Raw genomic sequence first — 21195 nt, 5'->3', positions numbered from 1 at the left:
CAGGTAAGGGCCCTGAGGCCCTCTCTGGGGGCAGGGAGGCCTTGAGAATAGAATGATGCTGGGGGGGGGGGGGGGGCGCTATCAGGAGGGAAGGATGTTGTGTGGAGGGGCCTATTAGAAGGAAAGGATGCTGCATGGTGGGAGGGCCTATCAGGAGGAAAAGATGCTGCGTCAGAAGGGGAAACAGAGGATGGGATGCTGCATGGGGGGATTAGGAGGGCGGACAGTGCCTGGAAGGGGGGGGGTTACATGCGGCCCCGCATACATCGGGCCTAGAAGCATCATAGTGTTGTGGCCTAATGCTCCCAGGCACATGGAATAACACTGCTTTTGAGGTGGCTTGCAAGCAGCGTTATTATTTTACCATGGAATTCAGCAACCTGCAGTAATGGAGTCCCACAGACTGTGAAATCCTGCAGGGACTCAAGATGCGGTAACCATTACCGCACCTTGATGAATTCCCCCCTTAATTTTAATAAATATAAAAATAACTACTTGTTAAATGAAAAATATGAAAAACAAAAAAAAATGATATATTCAAAAATTAGCATGTCGCTTGTTTACTCTTTCCAAAAATACTAGGTCTAGGGGGGCACACAATGAAGCTACAAAATAGTAAATTTAAAATGAATTGGAGAAAATATTTCTTCACTCAACGTGTAATTAAACTCTGGAATTCATTGCCAGAGAATGCAGTAAAAGCAGTTAGCTTAGCGGGGTTTAAAAAAAAAGGTTTGGATGGCTTCTTAAAGAAAAAGTCCATAGACCATTATTAAAATGGACTTGGGCAAAATCCACTGCTTATTCTACGATAAGCAGCATAAAATGTATTGTACTGTTTTGGAATCTTGCCAGGTACTTGTGGCCTGGATTGGCCACTGCTGGAAACAGGATGCTGGGCTTGATGGACCTTCAGTCTGTTCCAGTATGACAATACTTATAGAAACATCGAAACATGATGGCAGATAAAGGCTATATGTCCCATCCAGTCTGCCCATCCTCTGTAACCCCTAATTCTTCCTGTTCCTAAGCGATCCCACATGCTTATCCAATGCTTTTAAATTCTGGAACAGTCCTTGACTCCACCACCTCCACTGGGAGGCTATTCCACGCCCCCACCACCCTTTCTGTAAAATAATACTTCCTTAGGTTACTCTTAAGCCTATTCCCTCTTAACTTTGTCGTATGCTCCCTCATTCCAGAGCTCTCATTCATTTGAAAAAGACTCTCTTCCTGTACATAAATGCCCTTGAGATATTTAAACGTTTCTATCATGTCTCCTCTCTCCCTCCTCTCTTCCAGCGTATACATATTGAGGTTCATAAGCCTGTCCCTATCATTTTTGCATTCAAGACCGCTTACTAATTTCATAGCCTCCCTCTGGACCGACTCCATCCTGTTTATATCTTTCCGTAGGTGCGGTCTCCAGAACTGCATGCAGTACTCCAAATGAGGCCTCACCAGAGACTTATACAACAGCACTATCATCTCCTTTTTCCTGCTGGTCATGCCTCTCTTTATGCACCCAAGCATCCTTCTGGCTTTGGCCGTCGCTTTTTCTACCTATTTGAAAGCTTTAAGGTCATCAGAAACAAACACCCCCCAAGTCCCGCTCTTCCTTCGCACACTGAAGCACTACACCCCCTTATACTGTACCGTTCCCTCGGATTTTTGTGACCCAACTGCATGACCCTGCATTTTTTGGGATTAAACCTTAGTTGCCAAATATCGGTTCATTCCTCTAGCTTCGCTAAGTCCTTCCTCATGTCATTCACACCCTCCAAAAGCTTCTTCAAACAACTGTCACAGTCCCACTGATGGTGGCCAACATTTCACAACTTGCTGCTTGTATTTCTATATGGCTCAAACCGATGATGTCAGAGTTACGAACTGGGCAAGACTTAAAATGATCGACCATCTCTACTGATGTATGACTATGAATTTTACCTTGCAAGCCTTAGGTTGAACGCAAAATACCAAGGGAATAGATTATGGTTTCCATTATATACATACAACAGAAGGAAGTGGAAAACACAACTTCAAGAGATCAATCCGAGATACCAGGGTGAGATGCTCCAGAGAAACTTTATTAGGACCCTACACTGTCCGTGTTTCGGCTTTTAAAAAAGCCTTCATCAGGGGTCGATCAGTGGGTGCACAAAGTATGTACTGATTGACAGTGGAGCACATGAAATATCGTCTCTAGATAAAATGAAGTGTACTGCCTCGCACCAACAAATTCAATTGAATTTGTGTAGGGTCCTAATAAAGTTTTTCTGGAGCATCTCACCCTGGTATCTCGGATTGATCTCTTGAAGTTGTGTTTTCCACTTCCTTCTGTTGTTGAATCTTTGTGGAAACTGTGAACCCCTTTTGTTTCTGCCATTATATACATACAGCATCTCTGGGGATCCTCCAATATGGCACCACAGTTCTGCATCTGCATCCTTTCCCATAACAAAAATAAAGGCCATACTTGGAACCAGACAAGAACTAGATCCATTAAGGTAATGTTGGTAAAGTTCACAACTATTTATGTAGCTAAGGAGTGCTCTCCTCTCCCTCACCTCCTCTCTCTGCATTCACAGCAGACTCCACGGAATCAACACAGACTTCCATGAGAAAGCCATCATCAGCCATTCCTACAAAAAAATAAAGAAAGAAAGAAAGAAAGAAAAGTCAAAATTAAAACAATAGTCTGCTGCGGAAAATGTAAACAATTCCATGCAAGTTTACATTAGTGGTACTCAGATCTCAGTCTAAAAGTCACTCCTTGCTTTCACTTTCCCTCCTGGCTTAGAAGAAGTACACAGAAGCTACATAACTAATAACTCAGGAACCACCTACGATTCAAAATACAGAAGAACACCAATTATCCAGATGGCCAATTATCTGGACTGCTTCGGTTCTTTGTTTTTAAAATGTTTTAATTGTAATCTCTGTATTATAACAATCACATTATGCCTGATATACAGTAAAAAAAATATATATATACATCAAATAGTTTGATATTTTTCCCCATTATTGAAAACAAAAAATAACGCTCAACATGTAATGCTCTTTTCAAAAAGAAATGTCCACTTATCCAGATTGTTCTCTGCAGAGGTTAGTCTGGCATCCGACTGTACTGTCTTCAAGAACACTCATCACTCATCATATAGGGAAATGGGACTTGATATACCGCCTTTCTGTGGTATTTTTCAAATACATTCAAAGCGGTTTACATATATACAGGTACTAATTTTGTACCTGGGGCAATGGAGGGTTAAGTGACTTGCCCAGAGTCACAAGGAGCTGAAGTGGGAATCAAACCCAGTTCCCCAGGATCAAAGTCCACTGCACTAACCACTAAGCTACTATAGAAGTTATGGATTACTGAATGAAGGGATAATGTTCTAGCGTGCAAGAGCTTTTTTCTATTATACTCATGAGAATAGGGAACCATTTATGACCCATTTTAACACTTTCATCAGAGATTTGGAAAAGTACAAGAAGTGGGGAAAGCATGTGAAGTATGACGCAAGGAATTCTTTACAACCCCTGGAAAGGAGAAGAAAGGCAATCTGAATGGAGTCAAGATCTCAAAGGATGTATTTAAAAGTTTAACCACAGGGTGCCACTGTAGTAAGGCAACAAATATTACTGTGCATTACCACCACAAGGGAGCTGTACATATTACAATTAGTAGCAAACTACATGGTTCAGTCACTAAGGTAATCAAACATATAAATGGCGAGTGACCGTACTCACTCACAAATGCGCAGTAGAGACTTCCCTCTCTGTCCCGCCCCCGCGTCAATACGTGATGATGGGGGCGGGACAGAGAGGGAAACTGCACGAAGCCGCCGACGTCGCTACCGCTCCCCCCCCCCCCGAGGTCGCCACCGCTCCCCCTCCACCCAGCCCGAGCACTCTCTTCGGTATTGAACTTACATCGGCGAAACGCAGCACGCAGAACAACTGAGCTCCCATCGCCCTTTCTTCCCTGCCTGTGTCCCGCCCTCGCCGACGTTATGTCACACGAGGGTGGGACACAGAGAAGGCCGCCGATGTAAGTTCAATATCGAAGAGAGGGCCTGGGCCGGGTGCAGGGGTGGCGGCGACTCCGGGGGGGGGGGGGGGGACGACCGGTAGCGGTGACCTCGGGGGGGAGGGGCAGCGGCAAGGGGAGGGGCCTTGCCAAAACCCCTTACTAGCCCATTTTAACGGGCTCAACGGCTAGTTCTATAAAGAGGGTGCCAATAATCATGTAAATGACTGGAGTCCCAGCATATACACAAGTGTGTGTACATATACTTGTGCAGGTATGTCCAACCTCGGCCCTCACCAGGTCAGGTTTTCAGGATTGCCACAATAAATATGCATGCGATCTATCTGCATACAATGGAGCAGTGCATGCAAATAGATCTTATGCATATTCATTGGGGAAATCCTGAAAACCCAACTGGATTGCAGCCCTTGAGAACCAAAGTTGGACACCCCTGTACTTGTGTATTTGCCAGTATTCTGGTCATTCACATGACTGAATTCAAACGAAAACAAAAAATCCACGCAATTCAGAATGACTCTCGGGGAAAAAGCCTCAAAGAGCTCAGAGACCAAAAATCGGTCTCACAGAGCTAAACAGACACAATGGTCCTCTCTTCATCATAGGCAAAAAACCCTGGTGCCACAGTTCCGAAAAATTTATTCGCTGTGGTCAAAAATGCTTATTTTATGTGTATTTTTCTTTTACAGTGATAACAAATGCTGACCAATTTTCAATGCATCAATCGCTGCTAGAAACTACTAGAGCCTAATGAGCTGTCAAATGTGTACTAATCCACTTAACTTTATGTGGTAGTGTCCATCAGATGCTGCTCTCTGCTGTGCGGTCCTTCGTATGCTGCCTTGAGCCGACGATGGCCAGCGTTTTGCTGCTTCCTCAGGGTCTCAGGCTGCAAATGGAACACCTGCACAGCTCCCTTCGGCATCTGAGTCTTGGTCCTGCTGTTCACCAACCACACTATCGGTGTCAGGGATAAAACAAAGTTTCTTGCAAGACTCGCCCCAGTTCAAATATCTCACCCTTTCCCCAATCCAGGGCCGGATTGTGTCTCTGTAGCCATGGAAGACCCAATACAATGGGTTGCACTGCTGATGGGAGGACATATACGGAGATCTCCTCCCTGTGATCACCAATATGCAAGCTCACGGGAGCTGTTTGAGTGCTTACATATCCTTGAATGCATCCATACACTGAAAAGAGTGGGATGGTCTTAGATAGTTCTTGCTTCGGAATGTTAAGTCGATGAACTAGAGACTCAGCTATAAAACTTCCACTCGCCCCGGAGTCCAGAAAGACCTCAGTTTGCTCCTCTTTGTGACCTAACTCGAGCACTGCTGGCACTAAGAATTGGGTACGCAGAAGGGTAGAAGATTGACTTATTACAGTGCCCGCAGTCAGACCCTGTCCCGAGGGTCCAGGTTTGCCCGCAGTCAGACACAGCGTCGGCACCGGGAGACCGGGGACAGGCTGCCATTCGACCGATGCACGCTGGGAGCAGTGATGCATCGAGTGGGTCTCCGCCCGCCTTGGCGCCTCCTGCTTTGCAGACCCCCTCGGGACTGTCCTGCATCAGACCCGGCCCCGAAGAGACGTGTGGATTCCACGTCCTCTTCTCCGGTGCCGAGGAGTCTCGACGATGGGCGTCGGGCGAAGGCCAAGAGGCACCGTCGTCGTTCTCCTTCGCATCACGGCACCGGGAGCTCCGGGTCGATACATTCGATACCCAAGAAGCGTCGGTGCCGAGAGGATCACTCCCCCTCTATTACTGAGGTACCGATGCGTGGGGTCACTGGCAGCCGAGTCCCCACTCCCCAACCTCAGCAGACTTTGCCTCCAATGCCTCAGCCGACCCCTCAGCATCTTCCGGCAGCAGCTCTTGATGAGCGTATGCAGGCCCTTTTTCCTTTTTTTCATGGAAATGATGCAGCAGTGGCAATCGGCACCGAGGTTGTCGGTGCCGACGGTGCCGGCGGTACCGGTGTCGATGACTTCAGAGGCACCGGTGCCGACGGTGTCGGAGGTATCGACGTTGCCGGTGCCGGATGTTTATGCATCAGGCCTTCAGCCCGTGGTGAGGTCTGTCTCACCGGTGCCGCCTCCGGCACCGGTGTCATTGACTTCCCGGGTTGTCTCTCCCGAGACATCGGGGCAGGAAGCTTCGCCGGAGTCTCAGGGACCGTCAACTTCTCGACATCATCATAGAGGGCGTCAAGCCTCTTCGTCAAGACGGGCTCAGATTCGGGCGGCTCTGTCTGAGCTTTTAGCCCCATCTGATAATACCTCATCAGAGGATGACGATGAAATGCATGGGGAGTTCTCTGGTGAGGACTCTCAAGGCATCCCATCTGAATCTACTCCCTCGCCCCAAAGACAACTTTCTCCCCCCGAGAGCTTGTCTTTCTCTTCTTTTGTTCGGGAGATGTCTGAGGCCATCCCCTTCCCTGTGGAAATTGTGGACGAGCCCAGAGCCAAAATGCTTGAGGTTTTGGACTATCCATCTCCACCTACATCTTCTGCCACAGTTCCTTTCCATAAGACTCTCAAGGAACTTATGTTGAGGAACTGGGAGAAGCCTTTTTCTTGTCCAACCGTCCCCAAAAAAGTTGAGTCCCAATACCGGATCCACGGGGAACCCAGTCTCATGCGGGCTCAATTGTCTCATGATTCAGCGGTGGTGGATTCCGCTCTCAGAAGAGCCAAGAGTTCTAGGAACTTCTCCTCGGCGCCCCCTGGGCGGGAGTATAGAACTCTGGACTCTTTTGGGAGGAAGGCGTATCAGGCTGGTCTGCTCGCTGCCAAAATCCAATCATACCAGCTCTACACGAGTATTCATTTACGGAACTCTGTGAGGCAACTTGAGAGTTTGGTAGATGCACTCCCACAGGAGAAAGCCGAACCCTTTCGCCAAGTGATCAGGCAGCAGAAGGCGTGTCGCAAGTTCCTGTCTAGGGGCGTTTTTGACACTTGTGATGTGGTATCTCGCTTTTCTGCCCAAGGTATAGCGATGCGCAGACTCTCATGGCTGCGTGCCTCTAACCTGGAGGAACGAACTCAGCAGAAGATAGCAGATATCCCAAGCCGGGGGGGATCACCTTTTCGGAGAGAAGGTAGAAGAGATGATTGATCATCTCTACCAGCGTGACAATGCTATGGATTCTCTCTCCCGCCGGGCGCCTTCTGCATCCACTTCCACTTCTAGGAAGTTTTTTAAGGGAAAAAGAAGTGATCCTTACGTTTCTAGAAGCTGCAAGTACACTTCATATTCCCGTCAGCCGGTTCAGGCTCGACCCCAGCCCGCTCGCTCTCGTCAGCAGCGGGCACCGAAGCAGGCCCCTGCAGCTCCCCAGCAAAAACCAGGGACGGGTTTTTGACTGGCTCCAGCAGAGCATAGCTGAAATCAAAGTACCTGTGCCGAACGATCTACCGGTCGGGGGGAGGTTAAAATTTTTTCACCAAAGGTGGCCTCCGATCGGTGGGTTCTCCAAATAGTCTGGTCCGGGTACACTCTCAATCTGATTTCCGAACCTCCAAATTGCCCACCAGGAGCTCAGTCTTTCAGCTCCTACCACAAGCAAGGTACTTGCAGAGGAACTCTCCGCCCTTCTCAGCGCCAATGCGGTCGAGCCCGTTCCACCAGGGCAAGAAGGGCTAGGATTCTATTCCAGGTACTTCCTTGTGGAAAAGAAAACAGGGGGGATGCGTCCCATCCTAGACCTAAGGGCCCTGAACAAATATCTGGTCCGAGAAAAGTTCAGGATGCTTTCCCTGGGCACCCTTCTACCCATGATTCAGAAAAATGATTGGCTATGCTCTCTGGACTTGAAGGACGCTTACACTCACATATCGATACTTCCAGCTCACAGGAAGTATCTTCGATTTCGGCTGGGATCACAGCACTTTCAGTACTGTGTTTTGCCTTTTGGCTTGGCGTCTGCTCCCAGGGTATTTACAAAGTGCCTGGCAGTTGTGGCAGCGTCGCTACGCAGACTGGGAGTGCATGTGTTCCCTTATCTGGACGATTGGCTGGTGAAGAACACTTCCCCGCAAGAAACTTTGCAGTCCATGCGGATGACTATTCAGGTGCTAGAGATGCTGGGGTTTGTCATCAATTATCCCAAGTCCCATCTCGTCCCAGCTCAGAAATTGGAATTCATAGGAGCTCTGTTGTGCACAAAGGCAGCTTGTGCTTATCTTCCAGGACCCAGAGCGGACAAACTTCTGTCTCTGGCTTCCAGAGTACAAGCGTCTCAGCAGATCACAGCTCGGCAGATGTTGAGATTGCTTGGCCACATGGCATCCACAGTTCATGTGACACCCACGGCACGTTTACACATGAGATCTGCTCAATGGTTTCAAGCCACAGGGAATCTAGAGGATGTTATCCACCTGTCCATCAATTTTCGCAACTCCCTCAATTGGTGGACCATTCAATCCAATCTGGTCTTGGGACGCCCATTCCAAATCCCTCAGCCACAAAAAGTGCTGACGACGGATGCATCCCTCCTCGGGTGGGGAGCGCATGTAGATGGGCTGCACACTCAAGGAGCTTGGTCTCTTCAGGAGAAGCATCTCCAGATCAATCTCCTGGAATTGAGAGCGATCTGGAACGCTCTAAAGGCTTTCAGGGATCGGTTATCCAACAAAATTGTTCTCATTCAGACAGACAATCAGGTTGCAATGTATTACACCAACAAGCAAGGGGGTACCGGATCTCGCCCTCTGTGTCAGGAGGCCGTGCAGATGTGGCTATGGGCCTGCCAACACGGAATGTTTCTCCAAGCCAATTATCTAGCCGGTGTAAACAACAGTCTGGCTGACAGGCTGAGCAGGATTATGCAGCCTCACGAGTGGTCCTTGAACATGACTATTGCCAAAAAGATTTTTCGACTCTGGGGCACCCCATCGATAGATCTTTTTGCTTCCCAGGACACTCACAAGGTTCCTCAATTCTGTTCCAGGCTTCAGGCCCACGGCAGACTAGCATCGGATGCCTTCCTCCTTTTTGGGGGGACAGGACTCCTATATGCGTATCCTCCCATTCCCTTAGTGGGGAAGACTCTCCTGAAACTCAAGCAAGACCAGGGAACCATGATTCTGATAGCGCCCTTTTGGCCCCGTCAGATTTGGTTTCCCCTTCTTCTGGAACTTTCTTCAGAAGAGCTATGGAGATTGGACTGTTTTCCGACCCTCATTACTCAGAACGAGGGGGCGCTTCTGCATCCCAACCTCCGGTCTCTGGCTCTCACGGCCTGGATGTTGCGAGCGTAGAGGTTGCCTCTTTTGGTCTCTCTGAGGGTGTCTCCAGAGTCCTGTTTGCTTCCAGAAAAGATTCCACACATAAGTGTTATTCTTTTAAATGGAAGAGGTTTGCTGTCTGGTGTGACAGCAAGGGCCTAGATCCTTTCTCTTGTCCTGCACAGACCTTGCTTGAGTACCTTCTACATTTATCTGAGTCCGGTCTTAAAACCAACTTGGTCAAGGTTCATCTTAGCGCAATCAGTGCTTATCATTCACGTGTAGATGGTCTGCCTATCTCTGGACAGCCTTTAGTCATGCGTTTCATGAGAGGTTTGTTTTTGACAAAGCCCCCTGTCAAACCTCCTCTAGTGCCATGGGATCTCAACGTCGTTCTCACCCAGCTGATGACAACTCCTTTCGAGCCACTGGATTCCTGTCATCTGAAGTACTTGACCTTAAAGGTCATTTTCTTGGTGGCGGTTACTTCAGCTCGTAGGGTCAGTGAGCTTCAGGCCCTGGTAGTTCATGCACCTTTCCTTGTCTTTCATCATGACAAGGTAGTTCTCCGCACGCACCCAAAGTTTTTACCGAAGGTGGTGTCGGAGTTCCATCTGAACCAGTCAATTGTCTTGCCAACATTTTTTCCCCCTCCTCACATGAGCCCGGGCGAAAGCAAGTTGCACACTTTGGACTGTAAAAGAGCACTAGCCTGTTACGTGGAGCGGACACGCCCCATCAGACAGTCCGCCCATCTGTTTATTTCTTTTAATCCCAATAAGAGAGGAGTTGCTGTCGGAAAACGCACCATTTCTAATTGGCTAGCAGATTGCATTTCCTTCTCTTATGCCCAAGCTGGGCTGACTTTGGACGGTCATGTCACGGCTCATAATGTTAGAGCCATGGCTGCGTCACTGGCTCATCTAAAGTCAGCCACCTGCTTGCTCCAGTCCATCTACCTCAACCTGTTCCAGTCTACTTGATCCAGCGTGTTACAGCCTGCCTGCTCCAGCTACTCCCTTACTCCAGGCCCTCTGCTCCAGCCAGCTTACTCCAGTCTGCCTGATACAGCCTGTTCCAGTCCGTCTACTTCAGCTTGTCCCAGCCTGTTCCAATCTGTCTGCATCAGCTTGTCCTATTCCGCCAGCTCCTGCTTCAAACCACTCCAGCCTGCCACTCAACTTGACTACTAGCCAATCATTGACTTACCACCAACCACCTGACTGTCTACTACCCACCCGGAAACCCGCCTGCCTCCCAGCCCATCTTCCTTCCAGCTCATCACTCTCCTGCCCGACTGCTTACCCTCACCTGCCTGTCTCCCAGCCTACCTACCTTCCCTTTGAACACCTCAGTCACTACCCATGGCCCCCATTCACATCCTATTCCTTGCCCTGTCCCTCCCTAATCTTTTCCCCCTCTCACCGCTGTCTTCCACACGATCTCACTACCCATCCCTGTCCTCTTCCGCCCTCCCCTACCTACCCCTGTCCCCCACCACCTCACCATCTCTACTGTCTTCCTCCTCCTTCCTAGCTCTCAACCTTCAACACCTCCTTCCTGCCATGAACCCTTCCCCTTTCCTCCTAAGCGCATCCCGTCTTCGTCGCCCTTCCTCACCCACCCTTCTCCGCACTCTCTTGCTCCTTCTCCTGCTATCCGCGGGTGACATCAATCCCAACCCAGGTCCCCCACACCTGTCCTCGTCCTCATCTCATCTATGCAAACGATCCCGCGATATCTCCAATCTCATCCCTATTCCCATCCTCCCCCCCTCCTCCCTCCCCTTCTCGTGTGCCCTGTGGAACGCCCACTCAATCTGCAACAAACTTCCCTTCACCCACGATCTCTTCATCTCCCATTCGCTTCATCTGCTCGCCCTAACTGAAACCTGGCTCACCCCGGACAACTGTGCCTCAATAGCAGCCCTATGCCACGGAGGTTATCTTTTCTCCCATTCGCCCCGCCCAGTCGGCCGCAGTGGCGGCGTCAGACTACTACTTTTGCCCGCCTGCAGCTTCCAACCTCTCCACCTACCTCAGTCTCACAGCTTCTCATCCTTTGAAGTTCACTCCATCCGCCTATTCCACCCACTGCCACTCAGAGTTGCAGTCATTTACCGCCCCCCTGATAAATCCCTCCCTCCCATCCTTCCTTACCGACTTCGATGCCTGGCTCTCCGTCTTTCTTGAGCCCTCATCCCCATCCCTCATTCTCGGTGACTTCAACATCCACACTGATAACCCTTCCGATTCATATGTCTCTCAGTTCCTCACTCTTACCTCCTCCTTCAACCTCCAACTGAGCCCCACCACCCCGACTCACAAATCTGGCCACTGTCTTGATCTCGTCCTCTTTTCTACTTGCTCACCCTCCACTTTCTGCGTTTCATCTCTTCCTCTCTCCGACCACCACCTTATCACATTCACACTTCAGCACCCTCCCCCTCAATCTCGCCCAACACTAACTACTACGTCCAGAAATCTCCAGGCTGTTGACCCCTCCACCTTATCCTCTACTATCTCTGTTCTCCTCCCTTCCATCTTGTCCTCCACATCTGTTGACAAAGCTGTCTCCACTTACAATGCCACTCTTTCCTCTGCTCTAGACGCCCTTACACCGTCCACCTCCCGGCCCACAAGACGTACCAATCCCCAGCCCTGGCTGACCCCTTGCACCCGATACCTTCGCTCCTGCGCCCGTTCAGCTGAACGCCTCTGGAGGAAATCTCGCACCCTTACTGACTTCATTCACTTCAAATTCATGCTATCCTCCTTCCAATCCTCCCTATTCCTCGCTAAGCAGGACTATTATATCCAATTGACCAATTCCCTCAGCTCCAACCCTCGTCGTCTATTCGCCACCCTCAACTCCCTCCTCAAAGTGCCCTCTGCTCCCACCCCCCCTTCACTCTCTCCTCAATCTCTGGCCCACTACTTCCGTGACAAGGTCCAGAAGATCAACCTCGAATTCACCACTACTCCCTCTCCTCCTCTTCAGCCTATATCTCACTCTCTCATCCAACCTACCCAGGCCTCCTTCTCCTCCTTTCCTGCTATCACCGAAGAGGAAATCGCCCATCTCCTCTCCTCCTCGAAAGCCACCACTTGTTCCTCTGACCCCATCCCCACTAACCTACTCAACACCATCACTCCTACCATCACCCCCACCATCTGTCATATCCTTAACCTCTCTCTCTCCACTGCATCTGTCCCGGACACCTTCAAGCATGCTGTGGTCACTCCACTCCTCAAAAAACCATCACTTGACCCTACCTGTCCCTCCAACTACCGCCCCATTTCCCTCCTACCCTTCCTCTCCAAGATACTTGAACGCGCCGTTCACAGCCACTGTATTGATTTTCTCTCCTCTCATGCCATCCTCGATCCGCTTCAATCCGGCTTTCGCCCCTACACTCAACAGAAACGGCACTATCTAAAGTCTGCAATGACCTATTCCTCGCCAAATCCAAAGGTCACTACTCCATCCTCATCCTCCTCGACCTCTCCGCCGCTTTTGACACTGTCAATCACAACCTACTTCTTGACACACTGTCCTCCCTTGGGTTCCAGGGCTCTGTCCTCTCCTGGTTCTCCTCTTATCTCTCCCATCGTACCTTCAGAGTACACTCTCATGGTTCGTCCTCCTCCCCTATCCCGCTCTCTGTTGGAGTTCCTCAGGGATCTGTCCTTGGGCCCCTTCTTTTTTCAATCTACACCTCTTCCTTAGGCTCCCTGATCTCTTCTCATGGTTTCCACTATCATCTTTATGCCGACGACACCCAGCTTTATCTCTCCACACCAGAAATCACTGCGGATACCCAGGCCAAAGTCTCGGCCTGCTTATCCGACATTGCTGCCTGGATGTCCAACCGCCAACTAAAACTGAATATGTCTAAGACTGAACTTATTGTTTTCCCACCCAAACCCACTTCCCCTCTCCCTTCACTCTCTATTTCAGTTAATAACACCCTCATCGTCCCCGTCTCATCTGCCCGCAACCTTGGTGTCATCTTCGACTCCTCTCTCTCCTTTTCTGCGCACATCCAGCAGATAGCCAAGACCTGTCACTTCTTCCTCTATAACATTAGCAAAATTCGCCCCTTCCTCTCCGAGCACACCACCCGAACTCTCATCCACTCTCTCATTACCTCTCGCCTTGACTACTGCAACCTACTCCTGACCGGCCTCCCACGTAGCCATCTATCCCCCCTTCAGTCCATCCAGAACTCTGCCGCACGTCTTATCTTCCGCCTTAACCGATATACTCATATCACCCCTCTCCTCAAGTCACTTCACTGGCTCCCAATCAGATACCGCATACAGTTCAAGCTTCTCTTACTCACCTACAAATGCACTCGATCTGCGGCCCCTCCGTACCTCTCTACCTTCATCTCCCCTTACGTCCCTACCCGTAACCTCCGCTCTCAAGACAAATCCCTCCTTTCAGTACCCTTCTCCACCACCTCCAACTCCAGGCTCCGCCCCTTCTGTCTCGCCTCACCCCATGCCTGGAACAAACTCCCTGAGCCCATACGCCGTGCCCCCTCCCTACCCATCTTCAAATCAATGCTCAAAGCCCACCTCTTCAATGTCGCCTTCAGCACCTAATCACTACACCTCTTCTCAGGAAAACTTATCTACCCCAACTTGACATTTCGTCCTTTAGATTGTAAGCTCTTCCGAGCAGGGACCATCCTTAATTGTCAATTTGTACAGCACTGCGTAACCCAAGTAGCGCTCTAGAAATGTTAAGTAGTAGTAGTAATAGAAGAGATTTGCAAAGCTGCGACATGGTCTTCAATCCACACATTCACATCTCATTATTGCCTTCAGAAGCATAGCCGACGCGACAGTCGGTTTGGGCAGTCGGTGCTGCAGAGTCTGTTTGGGGTTTAGAATCCAACTCCACCCCCCTAGGCCCATTTTTATTCTGTTCCAGGCTGCACTCTCAGTTAGTTGTGTTTTGTTTCAGGTCAATTTCACTTATGTCCTCGCCGTTGCGAGGCCCAATTGACCGTTCTTTGTTATGTTGAGTGAGCCTGGGGGCTAGGGATACCCATATGTGAGAATATTGGCCTGCTTGTCTTTGGAGAAAGAGTAGTTACTTACCTGTAACAGGTGTTCTCCGAAGACAGCAGGCAATATATTCTCACAACCCTCCCGCCTCCCCTTTTGGAGTTGTATTCCTCTTTTTCTTGGAATTTAACTGAGTGTGTCCTCGCTGCAGGCGGGAAAAGGGACGCGCGCATGCGCACTGCATCCGCCCGCGCGACGAGGGACATTTTTTTCATTTGGATGAAGACTTTGCTAGAAAGTCCTCCGGGCCGACGTGACGTCACCCATATGTGAGAATATATTGCCTGCTGTCTTCGGAGAACACCTGTTACAGGTAAGTAACTACTCTGTACGACCTTATGTACTACTCTGTTATCTCATGCTGACTTTCGGGGTTTCTAGGAACCCACCACACTCCAGGAAATGAAAGGCCTCTTAGCAAGAACTACACCCCAAAACGACTGAAAGAAAATAAATTTCCCAAGCCAGGAAGAGCTTAAAAGTGACACTTTGATCACATTTAAGGGATTACTGAACGCGTCAATATCACTTTCTTTCCTACCACCTTAAACTCAGCTTTTCCTTCTCTGTCATAGCACAGAGCTAGAGCTTTTCCTTCTGTCAACGCTTCTTTAGCGCCATCCACTGTTCTAATCTCGCCTACTCTGATTGGACGCGCAGCACCCGTCGCTGTGCGATGATTGGCCAACTTTCTAATAGGGTGGGTTTTTTGTTTTGTAGCTGGCCGCGACACAACTCTTTCGGTCACGTGTCTGGGGTTTTACTATGTGTCATGCTCTGCAGCGGGTCTCGCAACACTGCTGCCGCGCGAAAACAAAATAACAAGTAGAAGCTGTTGCATTCACCCCTTGCGAATAGATGACATGATGGAATCGCACCCCTGTTACTATTCCTTCTGTATTTTCCCTGTTAAGTGGTTTAGAAAACGGGAAACGGAACAGATAAAAACAAACCTGCTGCCGCTCGACACTCAACCTGCTGTAGGCGAACACCATCACCAGCTCCTGTCACGTGATAGACAAGATGGCATCGCCCGGGGTGGACTCGGTCCGCCTTTGCTAAATGAACAGGAAGTATTTGTTTTAATCTCGCACATAAAGCGTGATATAACTACTAAGCTGGAACTGTTGAGCGACATCATTTTTTTTAATTAAACAATGGGGCAAGGTGCTGAGCTTTATTTTGTGTTGGCAATAAAAGTATTAGCTCTGGACAGTGTTGGGGTCAGAGGTCAAAGAGTATTTCCGTCAAATCAGGAACAACAGAATATATACTGTTGCTGGGAGCTTAGATGCTGCTGTTTTTAACCTTTCGTTCGGTGTTGACGCAAAACCGGCTTCATTTGTTGCGTTTCATGAACAATGGGACACCTGAGGTAGGAACTGAGGGGATTCTATCTAGCCTTTTATATGTTGTATCTCACAAGTGACAGTGCATGGGCTTTATTGTTCCTTTCTTAATGTGTCACCTAACTCCTATCACTTGTTAATCGTCTCTACTTTTCTACCAGCTGCCTATGATACGTGTTTCATATACGTTTGTGTGGTATTCGCTCGAAAACATCAGCAGAGAAACTCCCAGGTTTTCTTGCATTTCTAATGGAGGCATGGAAGAAGGTAAAGGATGAATCAAACGAATTAAGAGCATAAGGATAACCATACTGGATCAGACCAATGGTTCATCTAGCCCAGTATCATGCTTTCAACAGTGATCAATCCAGGGCACACAAGTACCTGGCAGAAACCCAAATAGTAGCAACATTCTATGCTACCAATCCTGGGACAAGCAGTGGCTTCCCCCAGGTCTCTCCCAATAAAAGACAATGGTCTTTTCCTCCAGGAACTGTCCAAACCTTTTCTAAATCCAGATACTCTAATTCTGTTACCACATCCTCCAGTAACGAATTCCAGAGCTTTATTCTTTGAGTGAAAAAAATATTTCTTCCTATTTGTTTTAAAAGTATTTCCATGTAATATCATTGAGTGTCCCCAGCTTTGTACCTTTTGAAAGAGTGAAAATTGATTCACTTTTACCCATTCTACACTACTCATGATTTTGTATATGTCGATCATATCCCCCCTCAAGCCATCTCTTTACAGGCTGAAGAGCCCCAACCTCTTTAGCCTTTCCTCATTTGAGAGGAGTTCCATCTCCTTTATCATTTTGGTCGCTCTTCTTTGAACCTTTTCTAATTCCTCTATATCTTTTTTTTTTTTTTTTTTTTTTTTTTTTTGAGCTATGACAACCAGAATTGAACGCAGTATTCAAGGTGAGGTCGCACCATGGAGCAATACAGAGGCAGTATAATAATCTTGGTCTTATTTACCATCCCTTTCCTAATAATTCCTAGCATCATATTTGCATTTTTGGCCACTGCCGCCACACACCGGGCAGAAGATTTCAGTGTATTATCTACAACTAGTAAAAAAGGCCCGTTTCTGGCTAAAATGAAACGGGCGCTAGCAAGGTTTTGTGCGGAGAGTGTCTGTGAGAGTGAGAATGTGCAAGTGTGTGTGTGTGACAGAGAGTGGGTGTGAGTGTGTCTGTGAGAGAGCTTGTGTGTATGTGAGAATGAGTGTGTGCGTATGTGAGACAGTGAGTGTCCTCCCCTGTCCCCCCTGTCAGGTGTCAGGACTCCCTCCCCTGTGATCTTAGGGACCCCCCTTTCCCCCTCTCTGTGATCTTAGGGACCCCCCTTTCCCCCTGTAAGTGGTCTTACGGACCCCCCCTCAGTGGTCTGAAGGCCCCCCCCCATCTCCATATTGTACATAATTAACTTTGTATGAACTTGGTTGGTAATAGTGTGTTGAAGTGGACAATGCTGGCACATGTAGACTGACTGTGGACAGTCATGAAGGCAGCCCCTACCAAAATAATGAAAGCAAGACCATTTGTATAATAATCACTGCATTCCAGAGAACAAAATGGAACAAGTTCCCACATGCTAGCTTTTCCTTTCTGTATTCAGTAGCTGACAGGCTTGCTTGACTTACCTAAGTGGCTGCAGCTGCAATACACTGAAAAGAAAGCAAGGAAACGTATGAGACGCTGCAAGGAGGAAGGCAAGTCGACGTCATGACGGGGTGGAGCGGCGATTCTGGAGGGGGGAGGGAGAGAGTAGCGGGTGCAGGGGTGAATGGGAGGAAGTGGAGAGAGCAGTCCATTGGGCATTTCGTGGAGGAGGGGCGAGCGGTGACTCGGGAGGGGGGAAGGAGAGAAGAGGAGCGGGTCCAGTGGCGAGCAGGAGGGAGCGGGGACAGAGGGAAAACAAAGCAAGGAAACCTATGAGCGCCCTCGACGTCATCACGGGGGTGGAGCAGCGACTCTGGAGGGGGGAGGGAGAGAATAGCGGGTGCAGGGGCGAGTGGGAGGGAGTGGAGAGAGCGGTCCATTGGCCATTTCGTGGAGGAGGGGGCGAGCAGTGACTCGGGAGGTGGGAGGGAGAGAAGAGCAGCGGGTCCAGTGGCGACCGGGAGTGAGCGGGGACAGAGGGTGGTGTCGCTAGGGCAAGGTAGGCTGCTGCAGTGTGTGCACTTGGTGGGCGGGCCTGGGACGAAATTGGGTGGGCCTGGGCCCACCCAGGTCCACCCGTAGATACGGCCGTCCCCTTGGCCTCTGATGCTCCTCCCTTTTTCTATTTGACTTCCCTCTGATAGGTCCCTCATTCGGTGTGACGCTCCTCCCTTTTCCTGTTTCAGTTCCCTTTGATAGGTCAGAGCGGTGCACCTGTGACGCTCCTCCCTTCTCTGATAGGTCAGGGCGGGGCAGAGATGTTGAATCCTCAGAGTGTGCTTTAGAATGTTGAGGGTGCTTTTTATGTGCAGATGGGGCGTGGCTGAGTGCGGGTCTATGACTGAGGGTGAGTAGTCCGAATAGCCTAGCCTACCAGGAGGACAGGAGTTCAGGGCTTCACTGCCACAGATGGAGTGAGCTTCAGAATGTCTGAGGGGGGATTTTATTTATATAGATAGATGACACCTAGCTCTTTTTCTTGGGTGCTGATTTGTAAAGTAGACCATAGCTTCGGGTAACTATGATTGAGGGGCATAATCGAAGGGGACGCCAAAGTTTTCCTGAGAACGTCCTCGCAGGACGTCAGGCGAAGGGGCGGGGAACCCTGTATTATCGAAACAAGATGGGCGTCCATCTTTCATTTCGATAATACGGGTCGGGGATGCCCAAATCGCGAAATTTAGGTCGACCTTAGAGATGGTCGTCCCCGATTTTCGGCAATAATGGAAACTGAGGACGCCCATCTCAGAAACGACCAAATCCTCAAGCCATTTGGTTGTGGGAGGAGCCAGCATTCATAGTGCACTGGTCCCCCTGACATGCCAAGACACCAACCGGGCACCCTAGGGGCACTACAGTGGACTTCAGAAATTGCTCCCAGGTGCATAGCTCCCTTACCTTGTGTGCTACCACCCCCCCCCCCCCCCCACAAAACCCACTACCCACAACTGTACACCACTACCATAGCCCTAAGGGGTGAACGGGGGCACCTACGTGTGGGTACAGTGGGTTTTGAAGGGATCACATTTACCACCACAAGTGTAACAGGAAGGGGGGGATGGGCCTGGGTCCGCCTGCCTGAAGTGCACTGCACCCACTAACACTGCTCCAGGGACCTGCATACTGCTGTCATGGAGCTGGGTAAGATATTTGAGGCTGGCATAGGGCTGGAAAAAATATTTAAAAAAAATTTTTTTTAGGGTGGGAGGGGGTTAGTGACCACTGGGGGGAGTAAGGGGAGGTCAACCCCGATTCCTTCCAGTGGTCATCTGGTCATTTAGGGCACATTTTTGTGGATGGGTCGTAAGAAAATAAGGACCAGGTAAAGTCATCCAAGTGTTCGTCAGGGACGCCCTTCTTTTTTCCATTATGGGTCGAAGACGCCCATGTGTTAGGCATGCCCCAGTCCTGCCTTCGCTACGCCTCTGTCACGGTTGTGCCCAGGTCCCTTGCTCTCACTCACCTCGCCCCCTGGTGGTTAGACCTGGTGGCTGCTGTGAACCGATGGCTTGCCGTTTCCCATGTTCCAGAAGATATTCTGGTCCAGTCCAGATCTTCCAGCCCTCCAGATTGTTGTGGGAGTTTTTTTGGAACTAAGCAGTACCGGTACCTGGTGAACTCAATTGTATGCAGCCTTTATTAAGCACCTGGGAAGTTTTCTAGTTTGCCTTGCAACAGAGGTCCTCAGAGGTGTTTCCTTTGGTGAGAGTTGTTGCAGTGCGTCTGTGCTATTTTTTCCCTTTGTGACCCTGCTTGTCTCCTGGATTATTCTTCTGCCTGCTGCCTGCCCAGACCTGGCTTGTTTCTGGACTATTCTTCTGCCTGCTTCCTGCCCCGACCCGCCTTGTTGTTGGATTACTTTTCTGCCTGCTGCCTGCCCAGACCCAGCTTGTTTCTGGACTATTCTTCTGCCTGCTGCCTGCCCAGACCCAGCTTGTTTCTGGACTATTCTTCTGCCTGCTGCCTGCCCAGACCCAGCATGTTTCTGGACTATTCTTCTGCCTGCTGCCTGCCCAGACCCAGCATGTTTCTGGACTATTCTTCTTCCTGCCCAGACCCGGCTTCTTGTTGGATTACCCTTCTGCCTGCTCAGACCCGGCTTGTTTCTGGACTATTCGTTTGCATGCTGCTTACCTAGACCTGGCTTGTGTTCTGGGTTTTTTTTACTGCTTGCTGCCGGCCTGGGACCCCAGTGTGTTTCTAGAGTGACCTACTGTTTGTCAGCCGGCTGCTGTGTCCTGCAGTTCCGCCTTCCTGTCCTGTCTGATAAGTCCTGCCGGCCACCTGCAGCCAGGAGCTCAACTCCTGGGGAAGAGCGGCCAAGTGTAGGTGAAGCCTAGCTCCAGTCCTGTGTGTTCCACTTCCGTTCTGCTTTGTCTTGTGTCTGGGTGATTCTCCTGCCGCCCCTCGGCAATGGTCCAAGGGCTCACTACCCCGAGGTTCGCCAGAAACTGACAGATTGCAAGACCATGAGCTCGGAGGGATCATCCATCATGCAGGGGCTGCAGGAGCACGCCAGTATCCTCCACACTTTGGGGGCACATATGGCCCAGCTAGAGAGACTTATGGTGGCATCTCTAAAACCCGCAGCGGACGCTTCAAGTTTAGGTCCAGCACCAGCAAGAGCTCCAGTCACGTCAGGAATCCGTCTGAAGTCACCTCCTAGATATGACAGTAATTCCAAGGGCTGTAGAGGTTTTCTCAACCAGTGTGAGAGAATTTTTGAGCTCCACTCTCAAGATTTCCCTACTGAGAGAACCCGGATAGCTTAGCTTATGTCTCTACTGTCCAGTCAAGCCTTAGCTTGGGTGTCCCCGCTTTGGGAGAAGAACGATCCGGTGCTTCATGATCTCCAGGGGTTCCTGGATCAATTTAAACGATTGTTTGAAGAACCTGGGAAGGTTACTTCCGCAACCTCTGCATTCCTGAGACTCAAGCAGGGAACACAGACCCTGGGTGACTGTGATTAGGTTCTGCACCTTGGCTTCTGAATTGGCCTGGAATAATGAAAGTATGATCGCAACTTCTGGCAGGGATTGGCACCGCAGTAAGGATGAGTTGGCCGGACGTGAACTTCCCACCAGGTTGGATGACCTAATTAAACAGTGTAATATGATATTTGATTTCAGGAACGTAGCCGGGAACGGCGTTCCTCAGACAAGATAGGTATTAAGACCCCTAGCCATCAAGTTTTACCACAGATTCCGCGCCCGCAGGAGGGTTCCCCCCAACCACCAGTAGAACCCATGCAACTAGGGCATACTCCTCTCATGATTCAAGAGAAACAGAGGCGTCGGACCCTCAATCTTTGCCTGTATTGTG

General features: G+C 49.7%; 3 protein-coding genes across 6 annotated transcripts in view; 1 reads left to right on the top strand and 2 right to left on the bottom strand.

Annotated features, from left to right (window-relative positions):
- CUTC (cutC copper transporter) overlaps nucleotides 1-15397 on the bottom strand; it is a 44767-nt gene extending 29370 nt beyond the window's left edge. The window contains exons 1-3 of one of the 3 annotated variants that reach the window (XM_030202942.1): nucleotides 15337-15365; nucleotides 2771-2843; nucleotides 2568-2642 (exon numbers count right to left, since the gene is read on the bottom strand). In XM_030202942.1, the coding sequence (XP_030058802.1) occupies nucleotides 2568-2640 (73 nt within the window). In that variant the 5' untranslated portion in view covers nucleotides 2641-2642; nucleotides 2771-2843; nucleotides 15337-15365. Of the gene's footprint in view, nucleotides 1-2567; nucleotides 2643-2770; nucleotides 2844-15314 lie in introns of all 3 variants that reach the window. The other 2 variants (XM_030202941.1, XM_030202943.1) reach the window with 2 other exon arrangements.
- The window catches only part of ALDH18A1 (aldehyde dehydrogenase 18 family member A1), a 948333-nt gene that overhangs the window by 920959 nt on the left and 6179 nt on the right, over nucleotides 1-21195 (bottom strand). The window lies entirely within an intron of this gene.
- Nucleotides 15554-21195, top strand: part of LOC115470054 (cytochrome c oxidase assembly protein COX15 homolog) — a 56226-nt gene continuing 50584 nt past the window's right edge. Inside the window, exon 1 of one of the 2 annotated variants that reach the window (XM_030202938.1) lies at nucleotides 15554-15736. In XM_030202938.1, coding sequence (XP_030058798.1) covers nucleotides 15653-15736 — 84 coding nt within the window. In that variant the 5' untranslated portion in view covers nucleotides 15554-15652. The remainder of the gene's footprint in view (nucleotides 15737-21195) is intronic. The other variant, XM_030202939.1, reaches the window with a different exon arrangement.

This window comes from Microcaecilia unicolor, chromosome 5 (assembly GCF_901765095.1).
Source record: "Microcaecilia unicolor chromosome 5, aMicUni1.1, whole genome shotgun sequence".
Classification (NCBI taxonomy): Eukaryota; Metazoa; Chordata; class Amphibia; order Gymnophiona; family Siphonopidae; genus Microcaecilia; species Microcaecilia unicolor.
The sequence above is the reverse complement of the archived record's forward strand: the minus strand, read 5'-3'. Positions and strand labels throughout refer to the sequence as shown.